The sequence below is a fragment of the Peromyscus eremicus genome, chromosome 18, assembly GCF_949786415.1.
Source record: "Peromyscus eremicus chromosome 18, PerEre_H2_v1, whole genome shotgun sequence".
NCBI classification, from domain to species: Eukaryota; Metazoa; Chordata; class Mammalia; order Rodentia; family Cricetidae; genus Peromyscus; species Peromyscus eremicus.
Window position 1 is genome coordinate 6,963,286 of NC_081434.1, and position 13,136 is coordinate 6,976,421.

At 47.6% G+C, this 13,136-nt stretch overlaps 1 protein-coding gene across 1 annotated transcript in view; it reads right to left on the reverse strand.

Moving 5' to 3' along the window:
* Positions 1-3,871: 3,871 nt before the first annotated feature.
* The window catches only part of Ppm1h (protein phosphatase, Mg2+/Mn2+ dependent 1H), a 262,604-nt gene continuing 253,339 nt past the window's right edge, over positions 3,872-13,136 (reverse strand). Inside the window, exon 10 of the mRNA XM_059245150.1 lies at positions 3,872-5,398. Within this exon, the coding sequence (XP_059101133.1) occupies positions 5,251-5,398 (148 nt within the window). The 3' untranslated portion in view covers positions 3,872-5,250. The remainder of the gene's footprint in view (positions 5,399-13,136) is intronic.

A 13,136-nucleotide genomic window follows, 5' to 3' on the forward strand; every position in this document is an offset into this window, starting at 1 on the left:
ATCAGATTTAGTTTGTAAACTAAACTCTTTCACAAATATGTCCATATGCATAAGGAAAGAATGTATTTTACATAGAGTTCAGTAGTACGTGGTTTTTTTTTTTTTTTTTTTTTTTTCAGCATCTGACTGGATCTTGGTTAAGAATCCTCAACAGATTAACGTCTTGTTAATATTTGTTAGATTGCTTTTAACTTCTTGGCTTCTAAAAGGAAACAGAGACAGGGTTTCTCTGTGTAGTTTTGGTGCCTGTCCTGGATCTCGCTCTGTAGACCAGGCTGGCCTCGAACTCACAAAGATCCACCTGGCTCTGCCTCCCGAGTGCTGGGATTAAGGGCATAAATTTGAAAAAAAAGAAAAGAAAAAAGACATAAAAGTATGTGTGTGGGTAGGGGATAGCGGTGGATCTGGGGGGAGCTGGGGAAGGGGTGCTGTGGAAATGACTAAAATATATTGTATGGAATATTAAATTGGAAAAAAATTACTCTTGGGGATAATTTTTTTCTCTAAAATCCTTTGTGTGATTATACATACATACATACATGATAGACATATACATGGTGACTCTTCCCTTTAGATATTTGAGTCTGAGCTCACAGGGAACCACCTCACATTAACCCGTGACGCTTTCCCATCACTTCATCCCCTGACAAGAAGAAACTGCACAGCGACTTCAAAGACAAGAGACAAAGAACACTTTGCTAAAGATGTCCTATATACATATTTATATATACATATATAGCATTTTATTTAAAATGTCATTGAGCATATACAGTTCTTGGGCTTTTTCCAGGGGACATTGCACCTAAGGTTCAAAACACACAAAATAGATCCCCTTGAAACAGTTCTCGTTTGGGGGTTTACAAAAGTCAATGTTTCACAATCACAAAGCAGAAAGGTACAGGATTCTGAGACCATTTCCAGGCAGATTCCTCTCAAGTCACTGTACGTGGAGTAGTTTGGGAAACCCAGACCACGACATACATATTCTTACAAACGATCCTTACTAGGGGCCTCCCTGGGTTTCCAAAGAGACAAAGAAAATTAGAGGCAAAACAGGAATGAAGGAGCAACCGTGGGATCCCCCTAAACACACACGAAATACTCATTGAATGAGAGGAGGGGCGGAGGACATGGGCTCCCCATCTTCAGCACACCCCGGCTGAAAAACAACAGTACAGATACAGCCTTATTTGGTCACGGCCTACTTGGTTAACTACATGAACACAACTTCACCTAGGACACAGGAAGGAAAAAATTAAAGCTATTTACACAGATAACGTCATGAATTAGAAAGAGCAGTATTCCCCCAATGGTGTTCACATCTGACAGAAGGGCCAGGGGGGCTCACAGAAGAGGCAAGCCAGCCGGGCTGCTCACACAGTGTCCCCTGAAAGTTCCAGTGTACACACAGATGCCACCTTGCCACACAGCACCCAAAGTTTGCTCAGCGAGGTGGGCTATGGTCTACAGGCCCTCACAATTCTGAGCTCCGAACACAAAATTCTGTCCTGTGGCCGAAGGCCGCTCTGCTCTTCCCTTCCATCTGGTAGGCCTGAGGGTCAGGCGGTTTGTTCCTTTGCACAGACAATTTCATTGCTTTCTCCAGCTGGCCCAGGAGTAACAACTCACTGAAATTAGGATCTCATCACTGTACAACGTAGACACTCTGCAGACGTCAGAGATCCTGGCTCACCTAAGGAAGGGGGTGACACCTTCACACTAGTACACCCAACAGCAACACCCACCCCCCCTTTGTTCCTTTGCAAATACAGCAGAGTGGCTGATGAGGAAGGAGGCCGGGGGAGGGGGGGGGCGCGAAAGAAGGGTCAGCATTTTAAAAAGACACCTTCCCAAAGGGATTCTAAACTAGCGGCCTTGGGATACTGAATTCCCCATCCAAACGGCTAAGGCCTGGAGGACATTTAGCTCCAGGGGCTCCCACACTTGCCCATCCATATCCATCTATGGGTATAACTCCCCTCAAGAACGGGACTTTCAGAGAAGCGTGGCGGGAAGACGCAGCTGGCTCCACGTAGCCCCATGGAGGTAAGACGTTAGGAATTTAAAAAATCCGACACTCCAAATCCTCCAACATTGAATACTGTGGAAAATAACTGCAAGGCCAGCTTCTCGGGCTTGTTCTGGTTAGACAGCTGCATGTTTGGCCCAGCTCAATTGCTACCCCTCTCTGCCACAGGGACAGTCCTTGAGTACACAACCCCAGCAGGCCCCTGCCGAGTCTTTGGGCTGCTGACATTTGGTGTTAAGAAAGACAAAGCTTTAGTTACCACCTGGTAAAAGGCTTCAGAGTTCACACTCTTTAGGGAGGTATACCACCGGCTGGAGAGCAGGGGCCGGCTGGGCCAAGAGATTTAGGGTTGAAAGAGCCTTTCATTAAAGGAAGTAGCCACACAACCCCCAAGACACCCATAAAGCCTTGACTGGGAAATCAAATGCTTTTCATTACACCAGCCTTCCTCGGAGGCAAGCAGGTCCGGCTGTAAGTCAGTCAGACATAGTTCCTAAACACACGGAAAGACATTTTGCAGACTTCTGAGTGTGTTGTCTTTTGACCTTTCCAGAAATGCTCCAAGGACCAACCTGTGACACAGACGTTACTGTTCTGGGACAGGGTGACTTGGAGCCTGGGTGAACAGTGAGCAAGCCCAATGCACAGAGCAATATCAGTGCTGGGTAGGTCTGCCATGGGCGTGAACAAATCCCTCTGCTCACTTTTGATCTATGCACCTCATTTTTCGTCTTCACAATCCCACAACACAAACAGGGCTTTGACCTGTGACTAAAACCCTTCCACCCACAGGGTCTCCTGAAGAGAATTCCTGGATACGTTTCCAACTAAAACCAGCAGGACCTTGGGTTTTAGGATAATTTGAATTCGGGTTTTCCAGGCTTCGTTCTGCTCTGTTGTCCTGAGATGGGCCTTGGCAGTAAACGAACTGGGGGAATGTTGTCACCTCATAAGATATTTACACTCCAATTCTGACTCTGGTGGCCCTGAACATGACTGGAGAAGGTCAAGGTGAGACCCAGGGAGTTCAGAGAAGCAAAACTATGAAAGGCATTGAGAACATGGCAATGCTCCCATGGACAGTGGCTCAGGTCCTCCACGGACTTCGAGACTTTCTCGTTTCCCGTTTGCACATGACTTCGAGAACTGGGCAGATGCGGGAAGAGGACCACGCTGATGGGACATGCCTGAGCGGTCTCCCACAGCATCACCTTCTTCCAGAGAAGCAAATGGTTGCCACAAACCACTCCCTACGGCGATGTCTGGGGTGGTAAAGACTTCCTGAAGGAGGAGGGTGCACAGTCAGATGAAGATGCTCCCGACATGGCAGCAACCCGGTTCTCAGGCAACAAGTTGGCGCGCGCGCGTGTGCGCGCGCGCATACACACACACACACACACACACACACACACACAGTATGTCCCCTGCCGGACTGGGTACTGGTTCTACACAGTGGGGTGACTTTGTTCCTGAGGAGGAAGGCACCAGACCTTTCCTAAGAAATTATCTACAATCCTAGGAATGCGGATAACTTATCAGCCTGGGGGATATGCTCCTCTGCCCTCCTCTGGGAAGAAAGAATTCTCTTAAACACAAGAGCTGGAGTCGCCTCTCCAGCATTTTAGGGAAATTACACCATTTTTTTTTTTTTTTCTTTTTCCTCTTTTTCTTTGCTGGGTTGGAAGAGTGTCTGAATCACGCCAAGTTGATGATACTTGGAAGACTAGAGGAACAGGACTAAGCAATCAGATGTTGATCTGAGGGCCCCTGGGCAGAGCAGTGGTCTGCTCAAGAGGCAGGTGATTCTTAAGCTGGACTTTGCTGTTCCTCCCAGCAAGGAAGCAGACAGGACACCCACACGTGTGCTTCTGCTATGCCTGTGAGGCATGCCCAGAGGGGGAGGCAGATGCACAGTGGGGAAAGGGGACCTCAGCTCTTGGGATTCCACATCGCGATTCCCTTGAGGAAGAGGGTGGGCAGCAGGGGAATGACCAGCCCCAGTTCAAATTCACTTTTATACTCAGCTGTCAGTCCATCTACCCTTGCACGAAGATGGCAGGAAGAGAGGAGCGACAGCCTAGCAGACCTGTGACACTCACACTTCCCGTGGAGTGGAGAAGAGTCAGGGACCGAGGAAGCCTGAATCCCACACTCTCCCCTAACGAAGTATGGCTGACTGACGGACAGAAGGACTTCCTCAGCTACTGTATTAGATGCTGCTTCTTCTATGCGTCTCCAGGACACAAGAGGTGGGAGAGCACCCGCCCAGGCCAGAAGTGAAAAACCAACCTCTCACAGCAAAATCTCTCGAGCCTGGCAGATGACAGGGGGGCTGTGGGTCCGAGGAGACACCCACATTTTGAAGTACACACTGACTTGGTGAGGAAAACAGAACTCAGGGGTAAAAATGTCATACAACAAAGACAAACTCCCACACGGGGCATTGCTCCGGACCACTACACGTGTGTGTGTGTGTGTGTGTGTGTGTGTGTGTGTGTGTGTGTGTGTGACACAGAACGTGGGACAAGCCAGATCAGGCTGGTCTCTGATATGGAAACTGTCCAGCAACAAATTGGAAAGTCCCAGTGACGAGAAATGAGAAAGATTCAAGGAATGTCAAAAAGGAAAAAAAAAAAAAAAATCCCTGCCTCACCCCATTACCACAAAAGAATCTAGAGGGAGGCAGGAAGTGGGGGAAGGGATGAGACAGAGCAAGGCAGAATCCCTGAAACAGCCGGAGCTTTCGACAAGATGGGTGCTCACACTTTCTGAGGCACGGTCCCTCACTTTTCAGTGTGGCTCTTGGCCTGGAGAGAAGCCCGCAGCTTGACAGGCTGAGGAGTCCTCGGCCGGTCACACCTGAAATGGCTGTCCCTGCTCTTCTAGATAAAATAAATACATGTGTATGCCTGTGCCCCACATAGGCAAACAGCCACCTAGGAGCCCCACCACGGAGACCGAGGGAAACGTAACACCCAGTAGCAGGCTGCGCGTCTTGCTCTTATTCAGTGTCCAGACCCCGGTACTAAAGAAGAAATGGAAACTCAAGAGTCATCTTGAAGCAAAGCCAGAGAGGCCTTTTGGCGGCAAATTCCCCCATCTGGGCTGGGAAGGAATTGCATCACCTGGAATCCAGCCCAGGCACTCCCCAGTTCCGCCCTGCTCAGAGGCAACCCAGCTTTCTCTCTCTCTTTCTGTCCTCCCAGTCCCCCGGGTCACTCTCACGACAGTTTGTTCCCATGTATTAAAGGAATGACGTAGACAGAAATGTCGTCTCCTGAGCCCAGGCGGTCATCTGATATCCGCCATCCTCGGTCCTTCAGGACGCCCCGGGCACGCATCACCAAGTCCTGAGCTGCCAGCGTGTACCTGTGCAGGATGGGGGGAGACACAGGAATAAGACAGTCAGAACAGCATGGGCAGACGCAGAGACTGGGCAGGAGGCATCACTATGGCCATACATTTTCCAACTATCTTTAAAATTAACAACAACAGCCGGGCGGTGGTGGCGCACGCCTTTAATCCCAGCACTCGGGAGGCAGAGCCAGGCGGATCTCTGTGAGTTCGAGGCCAGCCTGGTCTACAGAGTGAGATCCAGGAAAGGCGCAAAACTACACAGAGAAACCCTGTCTCAAAAAAACAAAACAAAACAAAAATTAACAACAACAACAACAACAAAAAGCTAGCTAGAGCCATCTTCTCCCCAGATGTGTGAGGCCTGATGTGTGGGGTTTTTTTCTTTTTGGATGAACAAGGTTCTGCGTTAAATGATCTACATTTTCCCACTGCTCAGCCACTCTAGAGGTTATTTGTTACAACGGACCCAGCAGAATCCTAATTTGGTGTTATTAGATCTTAACAAAGATCCACACCCGCCCAGCTGTCCATGACAAAGAGTATTTGACTAAATAAGTACATGAGAGAAAAAATAAAAACAAACAAACAAAAAACCAAACCAAGGCTATCTTCCTTTTGTATCAAAAGGTAGTAGTTTGTTTTCCACTCATGGCTGAGGTAAACCTTTTTGAAAAATAGGTTCAAAAAATTGAAAGAAAAATGTTAAAAGTACTACATGTGGTATAGGAAAATAACAAGAAGGTGAAGGGTGCTGGGCGGGGGTGACTGGGAAAGCCTCCGTGCGGGTGACTTTCTCTATGCGGTTATCGGGGTGATGCTTTCCTAGAGTTCACCTAAGGGCCGTGAGGGATCACTCGAGAATTTGAAAAGATGGTTGTTCACTGAGATTTCAACAGGAAATTAAAACAGATGACGCTAAGCTAGCAAAGAGGCGAACATGGAGAGGAGAGGGCGGAACTAGCATGCGGGGTTCTTTGCGGCCCCGGCTTCTGTTAACCGTGAGGCGTGAATGAACTACAGCACTGGCAGCTCCCTACTCAGTACTGATCAGTGAGGAGTGCCTCAGCTGAGACTTCAAAGAAGTCTGGCAGGGCTGGACTTTGTGTGCCATGGATTATTTTCTAAGCCTATGCCAGGAAACAAGTGATTCATCTTTTCTTTCTTTCTGATTTCGGGTTCACCAAATAACCTGCTGATTACGATCTGCCTCCCTGTAGAGGCTTGCCTACCAGGGAAGAATATCGCTACTTTTTGTGCTTTCAAAGTATCAGTGTTTCTCTGGATACATGGCAAACTGGCATTTTGGTTTAAAGATCAGTTTTGTCAGCTTGGGGAAGGTGAACCCAGCTCTGATAATGAGTCTGTTACTTGTACCATAATTAAATCACGTTTGGAACCTAAACAGCTACAAGGCAGGTTCTGATAAGTCACCAGGAAAATAAATGTCACCCTACGTATAGCCTCTTGGAAGCCGGACAATGGGGCTTTTTACAAGGCGCTCACGACCTTTCCCTGCTTGGAGTACCTCAGCATTACCTTTGGGATCTCAGGACAGATGCCCGTGTGTTCCCTAAACCTCCCAAGAATGTATAGCACTCTGGTTAAAACAGAGTTGCTTTTAAGAACAAGGGTTTCAGCAAATGATCGGGGCTGGGAACATTCCAAGTTGTGCAGCCTTGAAGAATTAAGTCTATTCATACAGCCCAGGCGGCCAGCGTAGTGTGTTACACACCGTATTGTATTTAACGCAAAATGAGCGTCACCTCCGTGTTGGGTGGATAGCGGGTAGGTAGGAGAGACACCTTTTCCTAACTATACTGAGAGGATTATTGGTTTGATATAGAAGTCTGTTATACTTGAGGGAAGACGCAACCAGCTCGTCCTAACTAAGGAGTCTCTTCTTGTGGTCCAGAAATAAAGAGAGGGCTACAGAGACGGCCTCAGGGAGCAGTTAAGAGCACCTACTGCTCTTAAGAAAGGCTGTAGCAGTTCAGTTCCCAGTACGCACACGGTGGCTCAAACTGTTTAGAACTCCAGTTCCAGTGGGTCTGATGCCCTCCATGGGCACCAGGCAGGCATGTGGTGCACAAACATTTACACAGGCAAAACGCCCATACATATACAAATAAAATAAATAACTATTTAAAAAAATAGAGAATGACAGCCAAGGAGGCCTTAGGCTGAAGAACTACATGAATACCCCAGTCCCACATTCTACAGATTCAGGACGGTCTCTAGGTCATTCTTTTTTTTTTTTTTTTGGTTTTTCGAGACAGGGTTTCTCTGTGTAGCTTTGCGCCTTTCCTGGAACTCGCTTGGTAGTCCAGGCTGGCCTCAAACTCAGAGATCCGCCTGGCTCTGCCTCCCGAGTGCTGGGATTAAAGGCGTGCGCCACCACCGCCCGGCATATGAGGTCATTCTTAGTTGTATACTGTACTGTACATGTAAGACATAACCATGAGGTCAGCAATAATATTGCCACCAGCAACATTAAGGTGATGCTTATCATCTTGGTGATTGATCATCTCTGGGGATACAGTGGCGGTGCACACCTTTAATCCCAGCACTCAGGAGGCAGAGGCAGGTGGATTTCTGTGAGTTCAAGGCCAGCCTGGTCTACAGAGGAGTTCTAGGACAGTCAAAAACTGTGTGTGTGTGTGTGTGTGTGTGTGTGTGTGTGTGTGTGTGTGTGTGTGTGAGAGAGAGAGAGAGAGAGAGAGAGAGAGAGAGAGAGAGAGAGAGAGAGAGAGAGAGAGACAGGGAGAGAGAGAAGCAATTTGGCTGACTCAGTGAGTTGATTCCTTCATCGGGGTTGAATACACCTAAACCAGCTTTGTGATGAGATGTGGACATGGCACCCTGCGGGGAAACGTGGCAGACAAGGAGACAGGTGTTTTTAAAAGTCAGAAAAAGGCTGGATGGTGGTGGCACACGCCTTTAATCCCAGCACTTGGGAGGCAGAGCCAAGCGGATCTCTGTGAGTTTGAGGCCGGCCTGGGCTACCAAGTGAGTTCCAGGAAAGGCGCAAAGCTACACAGAGAAACCCTGTCTTGAAAAACCAAAAAAGTCAGAAAAAGAAGCCCTGACAAGCCCAGACACCGTTCTTGACGGCTGTCTGGTCATGAGGCAAACAGGCCTGAGCAGGTCCAGCCGTCCCCGAGAAACGGGCTGGGGGACCAGGACAGGATTAGTCACAGAGCACAGGCAAGGGCAGCCCCGCACTGCGACTGCTCATGGCTTTGAGTATTTCAGTGTTTGTTTGTGGGGACAAGGTTTTGCCCTACAGGCAAGGTGTCCTTGAACTTACAATTGTACTGCCTCAGCCTCTGAGGTACTGAGATCATAGACATGTACCTTCTTGCCTGGCATTCTCAGTATTTTTAAATGGTCAGAGTTAGCTTTGGCATTTTTCCCCGTTTCTATACACACACTTGAAAATTTCATACATGTATACAGTAGAGCTTTGACTTTTTAAAGTTGAGTACCGGGTCACCTGGAGACAGTGGCTCCATTCAATGAGGTTTGACTTTTAAAATATAGTCGTCACTTACTGCAAGATAAATTCTCTGAGATTTCACTATCCATCCGTTTTTCCTGAGGTTTTGATTGTGAGCCTAGGCTTAATGACCAAACCGTTTCTCCAGCCCTTCCCTTCCCTTAGGTTTTGAGCTTTTTGGAGACAGAGCCTCTCACTCATGCTGAACTGGACCTGGAAGATGACCTCGAACTTCTGATCTCCTGCCTCTACTTCCAGAGTCCGAGGATCCTGTGTACCAACCACCATGTCCAGTTTTATGGGGTCTTGGAGGTTGAGCCAGGGCTTTGAGTATGCTAGGCAAGTACTCTACCAACTAAGCTATATTCCCAGGTTCTGGACTTCCTGATACAGAAATTCACCCCTGTTCCTCTAATTTCTTTCTTTTCATTTGGATCCCCAGCCTCTTACCAGGAGGCCCTATTACCACCCCACCCCCCCATCCATCCTCTGACTGCCCAATCCCAAGGCAGCGTCTCCATACTCACTCCACTCAGCATAGCCTGCTGACTGTGTTCTTGAACCGTGGACTCTCCTCTTGAACATCCTTTTCTTTTTCTGGCAGCCACGGCATGACACATCCCCATTCACCAGTGCCTCAGTTTCCATAACCCATGGCACCTGTTCTGACACTCCTTAATTTTCTTTGTGGGCCCCAATCATGACTTAGGAAGAACTCGATAAATGTTCAACTGTTTTGGCTTCCACGGAGTCGCTAACCCATCAACCATCCCCGAATAACGACATTCTAATCCCCAAGCAAGAAATCACAGTCCTTTTCAATGCCAATTTCTCACCTTGATGATATTGGATTATAAAGCTCACAGAGCAGAATAGGACTTCTAAATCTCATTGTATTATAACCTGAGCGTATTATTTCTTCAATGGTGCATGGCTAATTAAGAGAAAACCCAACTTTAGAGTCATTAAGAGTTACATTTATAGTCAGGCGGTAGTGGCGCACGCCTTTAATCCCAGCCCTTGGGAGGCGGAGGCAGGTGGATCTCTGTGAGTTTGAGGCCAGCCTGGTCTACAGAGTGAGTTCCAGGACAGGCTCCAAAGCTACACAGAGAAACCCTGTCTCGAAAAAACAAAAAAAAACAAAAAAAAAAAAAAAAGTTGCATTTATTGTAAAATTGGTGTATCTGACCTTTTGCTTTCACTCCAACACAAACATAGACATCAATACATGTATGAAGTCTTACTTTGTGTTTTCCACTTTCCTCTTCTTATGCTCTACCATGTTAACAGCTTTTGAACATTCACACCCCGACACAGGAGCTTTGGAGATATCATTTCTGTTCATTTGGAATCCTACTCAATTTTTAATATATACAGTTCACCATTTCTGCCTTATTCCTAAAAAACTAAAATGACATTAGAACACCCTCCTTCACCACCCATACAATGGTTCAATATTCTAGCTTGCCTTGGTTTCAAGCCTCTACTAGTCACCGCTGTCATTTATTATTTGGGCATGTAAGGGAACCAACACCCTCACAGACTTCTTCGCTTCTCACTCTGGACTTTGTTTCGGGCTGTAGAAGTACATTAAGATAATTCCTTTAGCCGGGCGGTGGTGGGGCACGCCTTTAATCCCAGCACTCGGGAGGCAGAGCCAGGCGGATCTCTGTGAGTTCGAGGCCAGCCTGGGCTACCAAGTGAGTTCCAGGAAAGGCGCAAAGCTACACAGAGAAACCCTGTCTCGAAAAAACAAACAAACAAAAAAAAAGATAATTCCTTTAGCGATAGCTTACATCATCTTGAGACGATGACATTTCTGATTTAACTTAGAGTAATAACGTTTCAAAGGGCAGTACTGGAGACTGTTATTGTCACTCAAGTGTTATGGTGTGTGTGCGCGCGCACGTGTGTGCATGCACGTGCATCAGAAAAGGGTGTCGAATCCCCTGGAGCTGGAGTTCCATGTGTTCATAAGTCATCTGAAATGGTTCTGGGAACCAAACTCCAGTCCTCTGCATAAGCACTTTTATTTATGAATGCTTATTTTTTTTACTTACTTACTTACTTACTTACATCTATCTATCTATCTATCTATCTATCTATCTATCTATCTATCTATCTATCTATCTATCTATCTGTGTATGAGCATGCCACAGCATGCACATGGAGGTCAGAGAACACTTTGCAGAGTCTTCCATCCATCCATCCATCCATCCATCCATCCATCCATCTAATCTACGTGTATGAGCATGCCACAGCATGCACATGGGGGTCAGAGAACACTTCGCCGAGTCTGTTCCTTCCTTCCGCCATGTTGGCTCCAGTGATCTAAGTTCTTCAGGCGTGTCGGCAAGGGCCCTTACAGGATGAGCTGTCTCCAGCCCTGAGGTTTTTAGAACATTTCCTTACCACTGTACCTTCCACACATAGCCTGCGCTTGCTCCCTTCACTCCTCTGACTGTTCCTTTAGAAGTTTACTACTCCGTCCATTCAGTGAGCCACTTCATGATAGCGACAGCTTCTGTCTTGACTTCCTCTGGTTCTTCCCCAAATCCACCTCATGATTCTATCTGCACAGGTTTAACTCCTTTCAGACCAGTACATCCAGGTTTTCTCTGGAGGGTGGGGAAGGGAGGGGGAACACTCCATCATCTCTTTCTACTTTTTCTCCCCACGTGTTTTAAGGTAAGGTACAAGCTTTTCTTCTGAAATCAGTTGTTGACTATGTGCCCAGGGTTATCTAGAGATTTAAAACAATCTTTGGGGTGTGTGTGTGTTATGAGTTTTTCCAGTGTGTCACATATTTACGTTAATCTGGGGGCTTAGGATCCCTACGTCATAGCAGTAGTATGAAGGTTGATTTCACGTTTGTCCCATGTGCTAGGTCTACCTAGCCATTTCCTCCATAACCCAGAGCCTTAAGTCTGTCAGGTATCTGCCCTCCAAACCCACGTGCTTCTGGCAGGCAAAGGCTCCAACCTGAGGAAGAAGTTCAGGGAATATCCCAGGACTTCTGGGCCCCACCCTGTTCTGAGGAGCTGAGATTCTTTCTACGTATGCCTTCTCTCTGCTCAGCTTCAACAGCGCTCTCCATCAGCTCTGCATCCTACCAGTGAGACCTGAACCTGAACTTTCTAGACAGCTTCCTGACATGCCTTTTATGGGACAGGAAACCCGAACAGGAACAAGAGCCAACTAGGAGGCCCTCGTAAGGAAGCGTTCCCCACAGACTGAGCTCAGCTCCCGGAGAAGGCCTTTCTAGTTGCAGCCGCTAGAATGGGCCAAGCTGGTAGACACCTCACTATCCCCCACACTGAAAAGTCAATTTGTTCCAAGCATGGAACTAGTCCAAGGCTGCTATTCATCGAGACTAACACACTAAGAAATCCCCTCAGCTACCTTTGCTCCGGGTTTGTTTTCCAAAATTCAGAAATGGCCTGGGTTGGTGGCAATGAAGAAAACATGTCTTGTGGCCATGAAACAGGAGGACACTAAGAAGTGGTACTGAGACTGAACACAAGGACATCTATGTGCCACAGACTGAGGGGCATGGCCTGAACATGACACAAACACAAAACACACAGCCAAGGACGGGACGGGGGTGGGGTGAGGGTGGAGGTGAGGGGCAGCTGGCGACAGGACAGGAGGTGGGTTGTGGGGCACCTGGGACCTGGCAGGCTGAGGTGGCTGGCAATTCTGGAAGCTGGATGTAGAACAGCTATAGGGCCGTGGCCAAGGCCTTCCTCACAGATGCTTGCCCAGGCCGCTTCGGGGAACTGCGGTCATTGGAAATGCTCACTTTCTCCAAGGCCAAGAATCCCCCAGGAGATGAATTTTAAGATGGCTTCTCTCCTCTGCCTGCAGCTTTCCATATTGATCAACCAAGTTCTGCAATCAAGAAATGGCTGCCAGGGAAGGATGGACAGCAGGGATGGCAGAGGAAACAGGAAAGGAGAGGAAGTTGGAACTGTGGGAAGCCTGATGCTCTTTTGCATGCACCGAGGGAAGGCAATAACCCTCAGGAGTCTCTGCTGCGTGGCAATTCTTCTGTCTCCTTCTCAGTGACTCAGACAAGGGGCTCAGTGCTTATGGACCTGAAGCTTTAATCTAATTAATCTTTATCAATAAAAAAAATCAGGAGTCAAATATTGAGGTAATAACCTGAAAGACCAGAGAACAGGGAGCTGCCGCCAGTCGCTTCCTGTCTCTTCCATTCCTCCTTCTAAAAGACCTTCTCTCGGCTCCACCTTA